The sequence below is a fragment of the Phalaenopsis equestris genome, unplaced genomic scaffold (assembly GCF_001263595.1).
Source record: "Phalaenopsis equestris unplaced genomic scaffold, ASM126359v1 Scaffold000297, whole genome shotgun sequence".
Taxonomy (NCBI): Eukaryota; Viridiplantae; Streptophyta; class Magnoliopsida; order Asparagales; family Orchidaceae; genus Phalaenopsis; species Phalaenopsis equestris.
The window spans coordinates 4498784-4517282 of record NW_018164739.1 but is presented as its reverse complement, the minus strand read 5'-3'; the positions used below and the strand labels follow the sequence as shown (position 1 = coordinate 4517282).

At 33.2% G+C, this 18499-nt stretch overlaps 2 protein-coding genes across 3 annotated transcripts in view; one reads left to right on the top strand and one right to left on the bottom strand.

The window, feature by feature from the left end:
• The window catches only part of LOC110025242, a 16968-nt gene extending 5598 nt beyond the window's left edge, over positions 1-11370 (top strand). The window contains 5 exon segments of the mRNA XM_020725592.1: positions 3115-3194; positions 3299-3377; positions 3467-3576; positions 3924-3988; positions 11067-11370. Of these exon segments, the coding sequence (XP_020581251.1) occupies positions 3115-3194; positions 3299-3377; positions 3467-3576; positions 3924-3988; positions 11067-11160 (428 nt within the window). The 3' untranslated portion in view covers positions 11161-11370.
• Positions 11371-12972: 1602 nt separating this feature from the next.
• The window catches only part of LOC110025326 (TATA box-binding protein-associated factor RNA polymerase I subunit B), a 16274-nt gene continuing 10747 nt past the window's right edge, over positions 12973-18499 (bottom strand). For both annotated transcript variants that reach the window (XM_020725741.1, XM_020725742.1), the window contains 2 exons: positions 16113-16237; positions 12973-13531 (listed from right to left, as the gene is read on the bottom strand). In XM_020725741.1, coding sequence (XP_020581400.1) covers positions 13079-13531; positions 16113-16237 — 578 coding nt within the window. In that variant the 3' untranslated portion in view covers positions 12973-13078. The remainder of the gene's footprint in view (positions 13532-16112; positions 16238-18499) is intronic.

Sequence of the window (18499 nt, the reverse complement as noted above, 5' to 3'; positions counted from 1 at the left end):
AGAAAAGACCTCACAAAAATGAGGTCAACAGTGCATCATGGAGGGAAACCAAGCTTGTTTAGTACCGACAACAAGGACTGACAAGCTGGAAGTCGAAATGCTATCGATGATCCAATTCAAGAAGGGCATTCCACCAAGAAGGGAGAAAGATCACCAGATTAGGTCGGAGTCAAGGACTGAGTCGTCAATCATGAATTCTTATCGCATGAAACTCCTCCCCCATACAAACAAGGAAAAATCCTAGTTTGCCAAGTTGGTGAGCAAGCAAAGGGAGTTGATTCGAGTGTCACTACAACCATACAAGAAAAAAACTGACGGTACCAAGTGGAAGTCGCAATGAGGGCATTGCGAGCTTAAGTGGGCGAGAGTGTCACGCTTTGTCATATTTATGACATTGGGAAGACAACCATGATAGAGAAGATTCTAGAAAAGACCGGATGGATGAGAGTAATCCAAGTAGCTCTAGAAGACTCCACCGCATTCTGGAGAATGTTAGAAGAAAAAGCTCCAAGGAGAACTCAAGAATAACCTAGAATGATCTAGGGTCATGTATGTATATAAAAGAATTGCGTAGAACTATCTAGAAACTAGATTGTTCTAATGTAATCCAGAAAGTTCTCTTGGGCTTGGGGAGGACTATAAATAGGAGTCCCTCCCCTCATTTGGATCCATCCAAGCATTCATCCAAGAACTATCCAAGGTTCCAAGCATTCAAGTGTTGCAATCACTCTTTTTTTTCTTTCTTCAATACTTCTTCCTATTCTTTTTCCAAGAGTGTTGTGTGCTTACAATTACAAGAGTTGTGAGGGTTATGGTGATTAGTGCCAAGGAAGAGTGCTAAAGCCGCACAGGTAACTTGGGATAAGGTAATCCGTGACATTTTGCTGGAAATATGGTAACTTAATTCATGCTTGATCTAAATTCTCACCGCAAGCTATCTATTTCAGCTTTAGGCATAATTTTAGAAGGAATTTTTGCTTAGAAGAAATAAAAAGTTAGGACTTAAAGCCAATGTAGATGTAGTCTATATAAGTTTACTTGTAGACATAAATCCACATTCAAATATTGCATCTATTTTAGAGGTAGCGTGATCACATGACAAAAAATGGTAAAATATTGTAGCAAAGTCTAGTTCATAGCAAAATTAGAGCAATGACAGAGGGATATGTGAGTTTCTATGCTAAAAATTTTTTTAGGGATTTAAAGATGGAATGAGAAGAGCCAATGAGACTATTGTGATAATAAGCCAATAATTAATATTGCTCACAATTTTGTGCAATATGATAGAATGAAACATGTTGACATAGATAGATGGGGAGGAAAAACACATGGCGGTGGGGTTTTGTTTGGAAGGGAAATCTTTATCTTGATTTTTGTGAGGGAGGTTTGATATATGATCCATTCATGGGAGGAATTCAAGGATTATATGTTGGAACATTTTTGAGTAATTCGAGTAGACATACATGAGCAATTCTATACTTGACTCAGGAGCTACTGCTAGCATGAGAAACACAGATATAACGTCGTACCAAACTGCTCAACCAGGGCCATACCAAAAGCTCTAAATATGAAAGTCCAGAGAAAGGCTGCACGAGACACATATAATGGACCACAACCGGGTAGAGGTGTAAACGAGCCAAACACGTCGCTCGTTTATATTTCGAGCTCAAAAAGTGTGTTCGTGTTCGACTCATTTATTTAGCGAGCCAAACATGAGTTGTTCACGAATATAGAGTCGTTTTGACAACCCTAATGACGTAGCCATAAGATGTTAAGGGTTGGGGCAATATTTAAAAATTATTGTTTATATTAAAACATCATTTGAATCTAATTTAATAATTTGTATTTTATTTTCTTAATTAATACTTTTAATTGATTATAATTCTTTGTTCCCTTTTAGTCAATTAAAATTTTAAAAAATACTACTCATCAATACTATTTCGAGCCAAAACGAGCCGAACACTATCAAACAAATATTCGTTCGTGTTCGGTTCGTTAATTTAGTGAACGAGCCAACAAGAGCTTCTTAACGAGCCAAACACGAGCTGTTTGCGAACAACGAGTCGTTTTGACTGCCCTACAACTACGAGCAACGCTCAAACCTCTATAGTGACAGAGATTCAGGAGAGGCGAGCCAAGAGTTATGTTTTCGGTGTGATGAGAAGTTTATCCCAGGACACCTTTGTAAGGATCGAAAATTACAAGTTCTCATAATGCATGATGAGGAGGCAGAGAATGAAGAAATAGAGACAGTTGTGGGGTAGGAGGAACACTTACTTCTTTCCTATTTTGAGGACAACGTGTCTTTTGTGGGAGTATTTGTTGCGTCGGTGCCTAGCCTGAGAGCAAATTTGTATTTTGTATGCGAAGGGCAATTCATTTTGTTATTATTATTATTATTATTGGACATAAATAGGTTTGTTATGCCTAGGGTTAGGTTTATGTATGATATTGAGTTGTGAGTCCCAGGTTTAGGGTTTGGGAGAGATTTCCTACCTCTCGAATTGTAGGAATTGGAGAAGATCGCTTACCTCTCGAATTGTTGGCGTTTATCTTTGTATTCTTGTTGAGTTGTTTGAATTATTGAAGAAATATTGTGTTTGGCCTAATTTTTGTGAAAAACAGTTGTGATGTTGACGTTGGATCCTATCAGTGCCACAAATAAGTTACACACACACACACACACAGAGATATATGTATCCATTGATTGTTTTATTAATATATATATATATATATATATATATATATATAACCGTACATCTCTAAAACTGTTTTAAAGCTGAGTTCTAAATTTATTGTGCTGCCAATTTATTCCCTATTAAATGAGCATGGATAAATGAACTTTTGCCAATCTTTAAGATTGTATGTTCGTTTGTTTACCGTCAAATTTTGAAGATTATATAATTGGTTGTACGCTATCAAAGAACAACAATATAGAAACCTGTGACAACTTATTATATCTAGGATGATTTTATAGAAGCAAACAGGGAATTTGGATTGGTATTCTTAGCCAAAGGCTACATATGAATTTTTCCAGGGTTTTCTACAAATTTGCTGAGTTACTTCAGTATTTGTCTGCTATTTAAGTTAAAGCGAGAAGAATACTTTTGTCAGATTCACTGATGGTTGCTGTAATGCCTGAGGCTCCTGCTAAACATCTCTGCGATTATGATGATATTGATGATGATGAATTGGTAATATCGATTCTTATTTTAGTTGAGTTAATGCCAATCGCGCATAACAGTTACTCTGGAAGAAGTTAGTTATTGTAATTTTCTTTTATACCATGGGCTTTCAGAAGTTCCACATTCCTCAATCGGCAACCTGGTGGAAGAGGAAACTCTTTTATCTCCTACGTGAAAGATTGAGATTACCTGGTATACCTTGTAATAATGCATTTCTAAATAGATAACCGAGTCGAAGAGAAGATTAAATGATTTATTTTTTGTTTTATCCCATTCTATAGATATGGTGCTGGTCGCGATTTTCTCTGTAAGTCTAAAGGCATGGGCTGGTGTCATTCTCTGGTTTTTGTTTGCCCCTGTTGCGCATAGATGGGATGTTGGGCCTTTATATGTAACTGTTTTTTCTTTTTCCGTCATAATTTCATTTTTTCTTCCTTAACACACATTAGAAAAGAGAAAAAGTGTTAAAATGGTCTCGTGGCTCCTTGCAGGGGTCCATTTTAGTCTCAGATTTTATAAAATTATCAATTTAGTCCCCTGCCTCTTTTAATATGGGCTAAAATAGTCCCCAATCAGCACTATTTTAGCCCCAATAAAATAATATGTGGACTGATTAACACATTTATAAACTTTGGAACTAAAATGTCTCAATCTAAATGGTTAGGGGACTATTTTGGCATTTTACTTCATTAGAAAGTTCGAGTTTTGATTAGCACCAAAATATCATTTATTATGCAGATACTTGGGACAGGTTTCTTAGTGATTCTTCTAAATCTTGGAAAGAGACAACATGGTGAACTTAGGTGCGTCCTTTTACTTGCTACATCTTTTTCAGGTTGAGTAGACTCTATTCTTCTTCTTCTATCTTTTTTTTGGATTTTTGCTTCTAGTGTAAGAAGGAATGGCCAATGGAAAATGTTTATTTATGCTCTGGATTGATTAGTTTATTGTTTGACTTTTTTTTTTTTTTTCATCACATGTTTCATATAATTAAAGTTTCCTGGAAACATTGTTTCAACTTTTCTTCAATTACTATGAGCGATTTAATTTTTATCAATGTGTGTTTCGTCAAATTTATATATTAAAATTTTTACTTTTGAAATTTTAATATTCATTGTGACATTTAAAATTAACGGTCTTAAAGATATTAATCAGAATAGTGAAATTTTCATATTTTCCAACGTTTGATGTTGCAGAGGACATCTGTTACGTCAATTAGTTTTATGATATTTTTTTCTGCTCCATTTATTACTAGTGTGAAATGTTATTGTTTTCATCTTCTTATTGTCAGGTTAAAGCATGACTTTTTTGCACAAGTTGTGCTGCTATAAGAATTGTTTTTTATCTAAAATAGTTCAAACTTAATCAAATTTTTTATTGTCATGTTCAACAATCCTGCCATTGTACTTTTTTTCTTTTTATAATTTAGGAATCATTATTCTTGTTGAAGTTATAATTTTTTTCTTATCGTATTTATTTTTCATTATTATTTTAATTATGATTGTTATTTTGCATTTGATTGAACTCACTGAAGGCTTGCAGTGTATTGTGCCTTTTTTCATGATAATGATTATAGTATGATTATAATATTTTTTGAAAATCACCCAGAAGCGACATGTTATAATTTAAACTAACTGTGGTGAAAAGGGTTCATTTATTAGCTAAGCATAAAACTAGTTTTAGATTTTTTGCATGGAAAATGAAAACTAAAGATGAATTAGTAGAAATATTTATTAGATGAACAACTATTTTCTGTTTTCAAGATACTAAATAAAAGGGGAAAAAATTTTAAGGATAGTGTGGAAGGTTATAACTTATTGTCTATTATAAAATTTAATTAAACAATGGGTTGGGATCATATTGAATATAGAGCTGAAAGATAAAAACTGTCGAGATAAATCAAATTAGTGATATAATGATTTTTCTTTTTGTTAATTATTGGCAATGATATTATAGTTGTGTTGAGTGTTTATGCTGCTCGAGTTGGACTACAAAAATATTTAAAATATAATTTCAGGATGAGGTGGATGAACTACTATAATTACTACTTGAGGTAGAGAGAATAATAATTGATGGTTATTTACAACAACAACAACAACAACAACAACAAAGCCTTAATCCCACTACGTGGGGTCGGCTACATGAATCCTTTTTCTCCATTGCGTCCTATTTAGTGTCATATTTTCATTTAGTTCTAGTAAATTAAGATCATTTTTAATACAATAAGCCCAAGTCTTCCTAGGTCTACCTCTGCCTTTCTTAACACAAGTCGAATTTAAAACATCTACTCTCCTAATCGGATCATTTTTAATTGATGGTTATTTAATGAAATTTAAATTCTGGTTGGGTTGGCTGTGTGAATATTTGTAGTATATACTGAATGAGGTAAATATGTGATTTTAATGCTCTGCTCAAAATGGCGTATCTTCTTGTCATAGCAAACACATACTTTAAGAACAGTCCGCTCAATTACTTTAGAAAATGGATTTTCATAAATTGATTTTTTTATGCTTGGTAGAAAGAATTATCGTTTTGTAAGGTGTCGGGTGATTCTAAGAAAAAGTATGATTATATGCTCTAGAGTAGTAGTTATAAATATATATATCTTAGGAGCATGGAAATGATTAAGGGGAATAATTCCCATAAGATAAGATTCTTGAACTTAAAGGTGAGATCCCCTTAAATCTTTCAAAAATATTTTAAAGGGTGTCAAATTAGAATTCCTTAATTTAGTTAAGCCTAACAACATGATCGTAACAAGTATGTTGAGATCAATAAACACTTTATAAAAGAGAAATTGGAAAGGGACTTGATCTATACTTAAATGTGTCCACATGAAATCAATTGGCTGACATATTCACCAAAGGATTCTGTAACCCAACAATTAAAAATATCATAAACAAATTTAGAATGGTAGATTTCTACCATCTAGTTTGAGGGTGAGTGTTGAAATTCTGCCATTCCAATAATATCAAAGAACTTAAGGAACATGGATCGAGTTTTTGTACTATTGGATCTGTTTTCCTATGAACCCTTGGATATCAAAAAGTTTAAGGCAGACGAATCATTGCTTCATAATGTTGGATCAATCTCTCTATGACTCTCGGAGAACAATTTGTGTTTTCCTATAATATTGCCGGCCCCTAATTGTTTTTCATCATTTTTAAAAATTATTCCTATTCCGTAATGTCTTAGAGAGATTTATATATGTCTTCCTCTTATACAAAGAAATTAATAAGATTGTGGGGAGTATTTTCCATTATTTTATTTTCTACAAGGATTATTGGCTCTCTAATCTTCTCTCCTTCCACTTTCCTTCCTCCTTTTTTACTCTCTCCAGTGCATCGTCATTCTTCTTCATCTTGTACTTGTCAAAACCTCACTCGTCTAACTTCTTATCATTATGTTGGCCAGATATGGATGTTAATACTTTGTTTATGGTTTTTTCGTGACCTAATAGTACAAAAAAAAGAGGAAATAAGCGACAAGCAGGAAGCATCAGAAACTTTTCAACAGAAAGCAGGTGCTCAACATTATATCATTGAAGATACTTTTATGATGTTGGACCATCCAGGGGCATGAGTATTTCAAATGAACCAATAAGATCCACTCTTTTCTTAAGAAAGGGGACCTCAATAAGGTTTATTATTATCACAACGATCGTGGGCATATGATAGAGGATTGTCACCACCTAAATATTTAATGAAGAAACCTTTAAATTGGGGACATCTGAAGGAGTTTATTATGAAAATTCAGTAAGACCCTGTAAAGGAGCCATTGATTGACAATATTCTTGGGAAAGCAGAAAGTAAAGCTTGTGACAATTTTATTCTAGTAAACTTAATTTGAACTCCCTTACTTCCGATTATTTTTGTAGATGGACTTTGATTTGCCAACGGCAATGTTTCAATGATGTGGTGATCTCTAAGGTGGTATAAACGAATTTGATCTCAGTTAGGTCTTCATTAACTCAGGAAGGTTGTTAGGCATCTCTTACCATTTCTGTGAAGGTTAGGCATCAATTCAAAGAACTTGCATTCTATGGTGGGATTGTCGATTGACTTCTCCTAAGAGTTCATGTATTCCCATAATAGGTGTTATCACTTAGTTCTGTGGGGTGATAACTATTATTCTAAGTTTAAGCTAACAATTGTAATAGTTCTTAAGAAATTATCAACCTGCAATTCCATCTCGAGTAGTCATCTATTGGACATATTCTAGGTTGCGGTTTCAACTTATTGTTAAATGTAAAATTGATAACTATGCCCGTAAACATGTTCAACTCATTCGATTTTTTTTTTTTGTTAGTATTCGGTTCGTGTTCAAAATGGCTCGAGAATAGCACGTTCATGTTCTGCTCGAATTTATTCATATTGGCTTATGTTCGGGTCGAGCTAAATTTGAGTCGCCTTGTCATTAGCAACTAATGAGGAAATGTAAGTTTAATTAATTAAATTATTCTTATTAAATTTATAAAATATTCACTTTAATAAACATATTATTATAATGCAAATAACACCGCCTTTTCCCTTGAAGCTTTTTGAAATATTATTCTAAATTTTTTGCTTTTAAAGAGCACTTCCCACTTTAAAATCTTTAATGTGGGAGTAATAAGTAATAATCATAGTTGCAGCCCGCAAGTTCTTTGACAACACAGATATTTCAGGCGCATTTACGTCCATGCCAACCAAACTCTATGTATTTACATATCTAACACCTAAAATTAACCGAACCTGCCAACAACGAGGCTGGAATTTTAGGAGCATTTACCAAATCTTATGTATTTACATATTGAACATATAATATTACTTTTTTATTTATATCACCCAAATGATTTTTTTAAAAAATAAAATTTAACATCTTTAAAATTCAATTTAAAAATTAATATTATTATTTAATAATTTCAAGCCAAAAGGAGTCGAACACTAATGAATAAACTTTTGTTCCTGTTCAGTTAGTTTATAAATCTAGCTCAAAAAAAATGTTCATGTTTGAATCGCTCATTTAATGAACGAATCCAACACAATCTACTTAACAACCGAACACAAACTGTTCCTTTTCGCGAATGACAATCTTTTTTATAGCCCTACTGCAAACATAGCTTTGGACTATGATGGTCAGGGTGGATGAAAGATCACTTAGGTTTATAGCCCAACAAAGGCATAATAGAGATATCTCATCCAAAGAGGTGCATAATCAAACTTTATTTAGAGTTGAAAGGATTTTGATGGTGAAAGCAACAATTTGGTTGGTGTCCTCTTGGGGTGGTGGTGAAAGGTTCAAGCCGGCAGTGGAAAATATTTGTTCTGAGTTTGAACATATTTGAAGCTATAACTTTTAGGCTTTGAATAATAGTTTTTTTTTTTTTTTTAAGAGGACAAGGTGAGAATTCTAGATCAAATGTTTGGAACTTATGAATGTCGTAATTTTATTTCTAAAAATAGAAAAATATTTCTTTGTATTGAACTGTGGGCGAGGATATCTTCAAGACGTTAGGGGAGTTGAGGCTTTGGGAAGTTTTGGGTTTTGTGGAGAAATGTTTGGAGAGTTTGGAAAGGTTGGATGTGACTTGAGGTGAGGGTAGCTATGAATTAGTTTGGTTGAGCCTGCTATGAAGGAGATGAGTTGGAGTTGTAATGCACCACAACTCTAGGGGATTGACCCCATAACTTTTATGCATGAAATTTGCCTAAGCAAAAGATAATTTCTATACAGTGAAATAAAAAATACAAACCAATGTTCCATTTATAGATCGTAAGGGTTACCCACCACAGATTCATCAACATATAGCTCTGTATAAATCAATTCATATTTAATCTCAGTCTTACTTCTTCTAAATCCAACATGCTTTCATCATTCTTTTCATCCAATAATCATGCTTAATCATGCTTAATCATGCTTTGATACCACTTTTTGTCACACCTCAACATGCTCCCTCTTTTTAGGGGTCGACTGAGGTGCAATAGAGCCTGACAATTTGGTCAAACTAAATCTCACCAGCACTCATCCATATTTTTATAATCAAAACTCAGTGGGTGATGAATTAGTTTAACTGGATCGCTGCAACATAAGTGCTACATTACACTTCGATTACATATTCGGAAACATATAACTTAAATCATCTAAAACATGAAAACTATACATAGCAGCTAAATCCAATAAATAAATACATACCTAAAAAGACTGCAAGCTCTCAACATGGAACAAAAAACTGTTCAAGTTACCTAGTTATTCTTCCCAGTGCTCGTTGCCCCTACCTTGAAGGCAATAACATAAAATGAGCAAAACTAGCTCAACAAAATAGTCAACGCTAAAATAAGATTTTAAACATGAAAAGAAAGTAACATACATGCCTCGTATAAAATTATACACGTCTACATACAATCATAACATGCTAACATAGTAGAAAACATGAAAAGAGAGCATGTATAGTTGGTATAAAAATCAATATAGTATAACAGGCAAGTCGTAAACATGAAATCATAAGTATAAGCATGTTTATTCATTTCATAGAGGTCATATCATATGAATGTCACTTATTTATTGTATAGGGTTCAACTACTTTCATGTTATTTCATAATAGGTTGTCATCCTGCCCCAAAGACCATATATATCATCGATAAAGTTTAGGCTCCCCCCCAACATAGCAGTATCGACAACCCCCCTGATACCACGGTTCCAACATTACGTCACTGCCTAATCCTAACAATTCTCAAAGTTTTATCCTTGTATAAATATCAAAAGTCAGGAGTAGCATCCCTATATAATGTACTTGCAAGTACTCATGTAATAGTCTATCCCTTCACATTCATTGTGACATTTCTCAAAGCATAATATCTATAGCAATGTTCATCAAACATTTCATAAAGCATAATTCCTGCAATCAGGTATGTCATGCCTCATAAGCGTAAATCAAAACATAATGAATACCTGCAAGCAAATGGTGTCATAAGCATAATCATTTGGATCATAAAATAGCATAGAACCACGTGTAACATAAGCATTCATAAATTAGTTGCAGGTATTCATCTAAAATATGTCAGAAACAAAGTTGTTTGGGATTTAGACTGGTTTGAGGCTGAAATTTTTAGGCTTTGAAAGGGTAACTTTTTCTCAGAGAGAATGGTGAGGAAACCCAAATCAACTATTTAGGATGTTAGGAAACTAATGGTGATGCTTTTAAGGATTTAGGATCGGTGGTCGAGGAGTTCTGAATTTTTTGAATTTGTCTGACATAAAATTGTCTCCGTATTGACTTTTTGATAGGATTTATTTGGATTAATAAGGAGTTGAGACCTTGGGAATTTATAGGGTTTCTTGGGAAATGTGTAGGAGAGTTTTGAAGAATTTGGATGTCTTTGCGTTGAGGGAGGCTATGGATTAGGTTGATCAAATCTTCTGTGGAGGGGAGGGGCATTGTGTTGTGAGATAGTAGTTGTTGTGGGAATATTACGAAGGACTTGCTGAAGTCCAAGGGGATCCACCATCAAGTTTCACCCGAAGAGTAGATTACCTACCAAGATTTTTAATAGAAGATTTGCACAAGCAAAAAAGCAATGTTTTTTCAATGAAATTAAAAATAGAAAGGAAAGTCTTATTTATAGACCTTTTTCAAGCTTACCAAATTTGGAAAGATTTAGGAACCAAATACTATTACTTGGAAGAGTTAGAGAAGTCATTTTTAAGAACATTAGATGTACTTAAAGTCACACCTCTTCTTTTATCACTTCGAACCCCAATCCATCTATTATTGTTATATCGAAATCTTAATTCGCATCTTATAAATTTGGTACTCTTGATTCCTTGAATTATGCTTACATATTATCAAACAAACATTGAACTGTTTCTCATAGTGATTTATTCTACCTATGCCTTACGCAGCGCATACTCCATATTCAACGAAGATTTCAGAGAGCTCCCCGGCACACTAAATGCCGATCGTCTTGACCGCGACATTAGAGCCGGACAGTTTTGAGCCATCTCACCAGCATTCTGATGATAAATGAGTTGTACAGTTTCTATCTTTGCTCCACCTTATTACATAAGCTAATGTTTGAATGTCAGCTATGTTTTAGAGTATAAATTTTGATAGAAATTAAAAGACAATTTGAAGTAAACATGAATTCTGTGGAATCAAATCACTGTTTGGCTTGCCATGTTTCATAACCTTTCGAGCTGTTTCTTCTTGTATTCTTCTGATTCTATTTCTGGAAGCATGATCTGAAACTTGAATAATACGCAGCCAATGTAGATTTCTGCCTTAGATTACTGTGATGCAATTTGGAAATAAATTTCTTCCAATTTGCTTTATATTAAAATTTGGGGAAATTTACATAAAAGTCTCATATGTTCTTACATATCAAACACCTAAAGTTTGATATTCAATGCATGAAAATGTGTATTTTCACTTAAAAAAAAGTTAATAATTGTGATATTTTTAATATAATGTTGAAGTTTTGATTGTTATAATTGTACATATGTAAATATATTAGAATTATATGGTATGTATGTAAAATGCCCCTAAAATCTAAATAAATATAGCAGGTCACACTGGGAGCATCAGTGCAAAGTAAGATCATTTGTGCCTTCTGATTCAAGATCAAGCAATCATCAGTGAATGTTCTAAAGCAAATTTGCCGAAGGCCAGTTTCCAACATTTTTAAAAGGTGACATTTAAATACATCCCCTCAATTCCTATGTATTTGCATATTAAAACTTATATTTTATTTCTTATATTTACATCACTCAAATCTTCCCTATCAAATTAAAAATATTACTATGATAATTTGTAAAAATAAAATACATATAAAAAGTTGTATACATGTAAAAATTGCATAGAAATTAAGTGACATGCATTTAAGCTTTCCTATTTTAAAAAAACAGCTGCAATTCCATTTGAAACCCCAAACATTGTACAATTAAGTTGCCATACCAGAAATAAAAAATGGCCTAATAATTATTGCCATTTAAATGGCTTAAAATGTAGAGAAAACTGATTTCCATATATTTCAATTTTATTAGATTATAATAAAGTTTTAATGGCGCTTATAAATGCATGAGCTTAATCTTATACTTTATTTCTTTTTTAATAATAGGCTTGTTAATCTTATAAATAATGAAATTTAGTATCTCAAGTGGATAACATGTTATTGAAAAAAAAAACAATAATGCAAGTGTTGGCAAAAGGGGATGATCTCTACAAACATCCGGAACTACAATATTACAATGGGTACATTTAGAATTTTTGAGACAAATCATCCATTTAATTGTTAAATAATAATAACAATAAGGACAAATTATACCTAGAACTATAGCCCCTCGTTGTTGAGCTGATCCTATACACCTTAAATACCTCGAGGATCTCTATCTCCGAACTGTGTTAAGCGAGAAAATATTACGTCCGTCGGTCGTATGTGCGGACGGCAACATAAATTGCATGTCATACGTCCGACAGCGTGGTGTAATCTACGCTGATTTATCGAACGTAATATTTTCTTGTGTTAAACAAACTCTATTTCCAAGCTTAAAAAAATGTCAACGATACAATCTTAATCAACAATTTTCTTAAATATACACCTGATGTCATGAACCATAAGGACCTCAATCCTCAGAAAAGTCAATCAACCTTGCTTCATCTTCTCTGCCATTTAGGGAAAAGCTCTGAAATATATTTCTAATCAATCTTTCATTGATTCTCACATCGGTTTTGTTTTGTCTTTCGCTGATCCCCTTATAAAAATTTAAGAAAAAAAAAAAAAAAAAAAAAGCACAATAACTATGACAAAAATCATCAAATCATTAATAAGGAGGAAAAAAATAAATGAGAATTATACCAATTAGAGTCAACTCCAATTAGTGCACAACAAATCATCACCCTGGGAAGAACATTTATGCTACAAATTCAAGCTTTGATCAGCTCTATGCTCAATCCAATGAAGTCTTTTCTCAAATTTAAGCACACCAATATGGAGAACACGAGCATCAACTTGGGCGAGCTTTGCGCAAGCTCTAAGCAATATGTAATAATCCGCATGTGCGACATAAATGAAATTTGCATTTATTTTTTGTCTTCTATAGTGAAGATAGCCATCTGCTTTTTTTCTCTCACCCCTTGGTGGAATGTACTGAAAGCCATTATCTTCCATGTTAACCTTCAGTTGTTCTATAGCAGGATTTCTGGCGCCTGTAGAACAATTTGACAAATTGCCAACCTTTTTCTGTGTAATATTTTGCTTTTGTACTTTTGCTTCCTTTTCAGAGGAAAGATTTGTGGGTTCTTCATCCCTTGGCCTCTTTACTTTCAGCTCAAAAAATTTGGCCTCTTCATCAGTATGCTGATCTTCATCCTGGAAATTGGTATTAAACGAGAACTGATATACATTTAATGACATTAAAGCACTTAAAAAATAGATAAGTTAAATATCACATCACAACATAAAAAGCAATTTAAAGAACTTGTACATAAGTTTTTATAGTTGGACACCTTTGTGACATGGATTATAATTTGTTAACATTTAACATTTGGGTGGGAAGTCAAGTTACATGCATCTTGCAAACAAGGTCATTTACATCAAACCTAACTAAATCACATTATTATCATCTATAATTTTTTCCAAATGATTTCAGACATGAAAAATCATGAGTTATAACTCTTTTTCTCATCAAAGATCAGCATGTCTCCAAAAAGAATACATGATAAGATTGCAAATGGAAAGTTTGATGATGAACATGATGATGATTTCAAGCAATCATTGGAGGCCGCTGCTTTGAGAATAAACCACCCAAAATTTTCAATTGAATTGATTTTTTATATTTTTTATTTTTTATTTTTTATCAAAAAAAAAAATCAATTTTATTAAACTCTCAACGTGTAATCTGAAAAAATGCTACTATGCTAAAGCAATGGAAAATAGATGAGAGAAGAACTAATTTTTTGGATAAGAAGAAACCATTGTAGCATTACCATTTCATTTACTCCTAATCACATTGCCATAATTAATAGCCTTTCTCACCTAGCAAAAACGTTAAGTATTCTTCATTGCAAAAAATCTCTATTATCAAGCGTCAATCAATGTTTAAAGAAGTTAGATGATACTAATTATATCTTATTTAATGCATGGATGATTGATACTATAGAAGATAAGTTATTTGTTAAGAAAATGGTTTTATATATTTTGTCATTAGTTTACTCCCTTTGATCCATTTATGTTGTTCCCAGCCAAAGAGAGAATAATATCATTTTGGAGCATAAGCTGTCTATTTAAATAAAAAAAGGTAATAAAACTTCTTGCACAGTTTAATCTATGTATCAAATTGCAATTAACCTGAAGCACATCACTACTAGCCCTCGAGATAAGTACCTGGTTAGGCATTTTTCAAAGAACAGTTTATATTGCCGGATAGGCATTTTTCAAAGAACAGTTTATATTGCCGGATAGCGCGATGTACTATCAAAAGAACAAATGACACTAATATCCAACTTGTCATCAGATTTGGCTTGTTCCACCGCTAAGTTTCTATTTTTATTGCAACAAAAAAATTAAGAAGTTTAAAGCAAAAGAGCCTTCACTTAAGTACTATACTCTATGGTTAGAGCTGTAAATCATTACTTGAGAATGGCTCTCATGTTTGACAAGCTTCTGAGGAATTAAGCCTATATATATATGTGTGTGCGCGCGCGCGCGCATGCACGTGCGAACGCATGCGCTTGCATTATTTGTTTGCAAAGTTTTCAGCATATCTAGGCTTATCAAATTAAAGGAATATGAGCCTATCAAGCCTTAAATGAATCAAACATAAACATTATGCTCTTCAGCATACTTAAACAAGCCAAAAACAAACATATATTATGTTTGCTAAAACTTGACTCATTTATCACTAATTTTCAAGGCACATGTCTTGGGTTCGAGAGATAGTTCCTAAAGACATTGAAGATTTTTCTTACTTACTTCATTAGTTTAGATTTGAATTTATACTTGTTATAAATGACATTGTACCTGCATATCATTCATAAAATATCTACAACTAACTTTTATCCTTCTAATAAAAAGAAAGAAAAAACTTTCCAATTTACTTCTCTAAATTATATTCTTATATGAAAATTCTATTTGACGTTTTTTTGTTTATTTCTTTCATTGCTGCTATGAACCCCAATTTATAAATAATGCATGTATGTAAGAGTTAAAATCATGTTCATAAAGGTTGGACAGACAAGATGTGAGGAAAACTCGCCCCAAATGTGGCTGACGGCATCTCTTCTATCTCCTATCTCTCTGATTATTCCCTCTCCACGCCTCACTCACCACTCAATATCCCCAAGGTTTCCCTCCACCGCAAGGTCCTTCATGCCTCACCAACCTTTCCATCCTTCTTACTCCTAGTTTCAGCCTAATTTCCTACTCTTCCCAATCAATTGATCTTAAGCAGCGAGGCAAGACTAGAAGACAGCATTACACCTCCGTGAAGCATTTGATTTTCTTGTTTGGTGAATAATTACTCACTCTTATGTTTGCATTCACAAAACTCAGATTAAAAAAGGAAAAATGTGGAAAACATTCAAAAAACCATTTTACCCAGGCACTATTCAACGTTTTCCCACTGTAGAATCGATAGCCTGAGAAAGGTTAAAGCAAAGACCAAGTTCAATTTCCGTTTTGCATACATTATACCCCATATTCAATTACTCGTAGATATGTTTGAAGCATGTTTACTTATTTAATGTTGTTTTGATATGTGAAAAAAAAAGGCAAATCATGCCATCAACGGCATGTTAGATCTTAAGCTCCGCAAATGAAGTATGATCAAGATAAAGCAAAGTTAAGATAAGAGCTGAAAACATGCTCCACTTCTAATAAACGGGTAAGCAATACTGGATTGACAAAATAAATTGTAAGATATGCATGTAGCTAAAAGGACAAGAAGTTTCACCTCTTTCTTATCATATATATCCCATAGTCTTTCAATCAACTTCCCTTCCTCATATGATGGAGCCAAACCAGCAAAAATAACATCTACGCAATATTTGAGATAAGAGCGCAAGTCCTTTGAATACTCTACATGGAATTATGTAATTAGTCACTTATAGGAGGATTTTGATACTAGAACAAAATTTTTGACAGCTATAAAATTGCCATTTAATGTTAACTTTTACGCATGATGGATTGATCTCAAACTATCCGCTCAAATTATTAAAAGTTGTTAAAAAAACTTAACAAAAAAAAAAATCATTAAAAAAAAGAAAAGAAACCGGCACTTCATTCAAAAGTTTCTCATAGTAAATTATCTCAAGAAACTATTCAATCTATGAACTTCATGATGGCCGAAGTCAGATTGAATTTTTTATATTCAAAAATATCCATAATAATGTTAATGCAGAGCTTATTCACCTTTGATCTGATTACTTTCCTCATTGAGAGTTTAATGTAATTGATAGATGAAACATTAACAAGTACTTGTAAAATAAGCTTGTTCACATTAATCTTGAAACAAAGACCCACTTCTTTATTTTTTTTCTAAGCAAAGACCCTCTTATTAACATGCTACAGAGATGATTTTGCCAAACTTCCAGAACAGTATTAAACATCTAACCAGCCCAGTAAGTTTTTTTTTCTCTTTTGCAGACACATGTGCATATGTTTGCGCATTACCTTAGTTATGTTATGGAATCAACAACAATAACATATGAACTATTTTCTGGTATAAGACAATTCATTATCGAGCAACAAGAAGAAACATAAGAATTTGTAGGCCTAGTCATCTAGGCTTTGACGGTAAAAATCGGTACTACCATTCAACCGAGCTAAATTTTAGTAAAGAGCAACTTATCTAAATCTAGCAATAAGTGATCTTTAAGGATATTTGAAATTCTCAACTATTTATTAAACAACCACTCAATTAATTTTTCTTACCATTGATACTTGATTGTGATATGAGACACTCTTATGTTGATACCAGAGTTAACCCAGATCAAACCACAAAAAATAAATAATATTACTGAAAACAAAAAAAAAGGTTACGACCAACACTTGAAAGGGGTAATAAAATAACAAAACACAAGCAAACACTACTAAAGTGTATCCCAAGGGTGGTGGAGGTCTACTAGGTAAATCAAAATAGCTGACGGGGGTGGTGGCAACAAAAGAATGCTGGTGGCGACAGCAAAAGGAATGCTAGTGAAGGCAACAAAGGGGGGAGGTGCAAAAATGTAGGGACAACAAGTATGGATGCTGTCCTGGGTGATGGCAGCGAGGAATTAGGGTGGATAGCGGCGGGACAGCAGGAAGGAGGTGTTCCCTGGATGTTTTGGGCGGCAGCAGCACGATAGGAGGGCCACGACAGTAGGAACAAGGTGCAGTTTGGGCGGTAGCAACGTCGGAAGGGAGGGGCAGATGGCTGGGAGGCTGCAGAAATAGGAAAGAAAGAAAAATAGGAAAGAAAGAGAAATAGACAAGGACTAGAAATAGGAAAGGAAAAGAAATAGGCAATGACTAGCAATAGGAAAGGAATGGAAATAGAAAAGGAATAGAAGAGGAAGATGTTCCCTCTATGGAAGGGAGTAAAATAGGAAATTGGGATAGGGAAGGCGCGGCAATTCCAACCACCTAGCAAGCCCCGCATCATATATACAACGAAGAAATTTAATAAAAAACATAAAAAAAGCGCATGCTCTAATAGGATGAGTTAACAAGAAGATTCAAAAGAAAAGATAGAAATGAGAGGCAAAAAGATAGAATTAATTTTGTGGGAACAAATAACCTCATAATTGTGAACACAAACTTCCAAAAAAAAAACACTTAATCACTTTCATCAGCATAGGTTCTAAATCAATGAAACATTATTGTTTAAAAAAGGAAAGAAATTTATTTTTGCAAATTTTGTAAGGTGACTCCACAAAAACATATGAACATGCCACATAACATGCTAGTTAAGCATAATAAATAAAGCGATAACAGAAATCCTTGCACATTATAAGATAATGAAATTCAGATGGTAACAAGTTGTTAATTGTTATAATAAGTAAATTGAAACTAAAATGTTAATTGCAAATGGAAAACTAATATCAAGTTAAGGATCATAGATAAGAGAGTTTACTTAGTGACCAAGTGAAAAATTACAAAAAAGATTTTAAGAAGAAATAAGTCCTTTCAAAGAATAGTACAAAAATAAAAGTCATTGCATATATAGTTCTTGTAAACTAAAAGATCTACCAAGAAGACAGTTAGAAACCAAAAATTATGATTCTGGATATTTTCTATGGTAAGCTTAGTACTAAATAAGGGAAACAAAAATGTACAAGTTAAAAGAAAGTAGGGAAA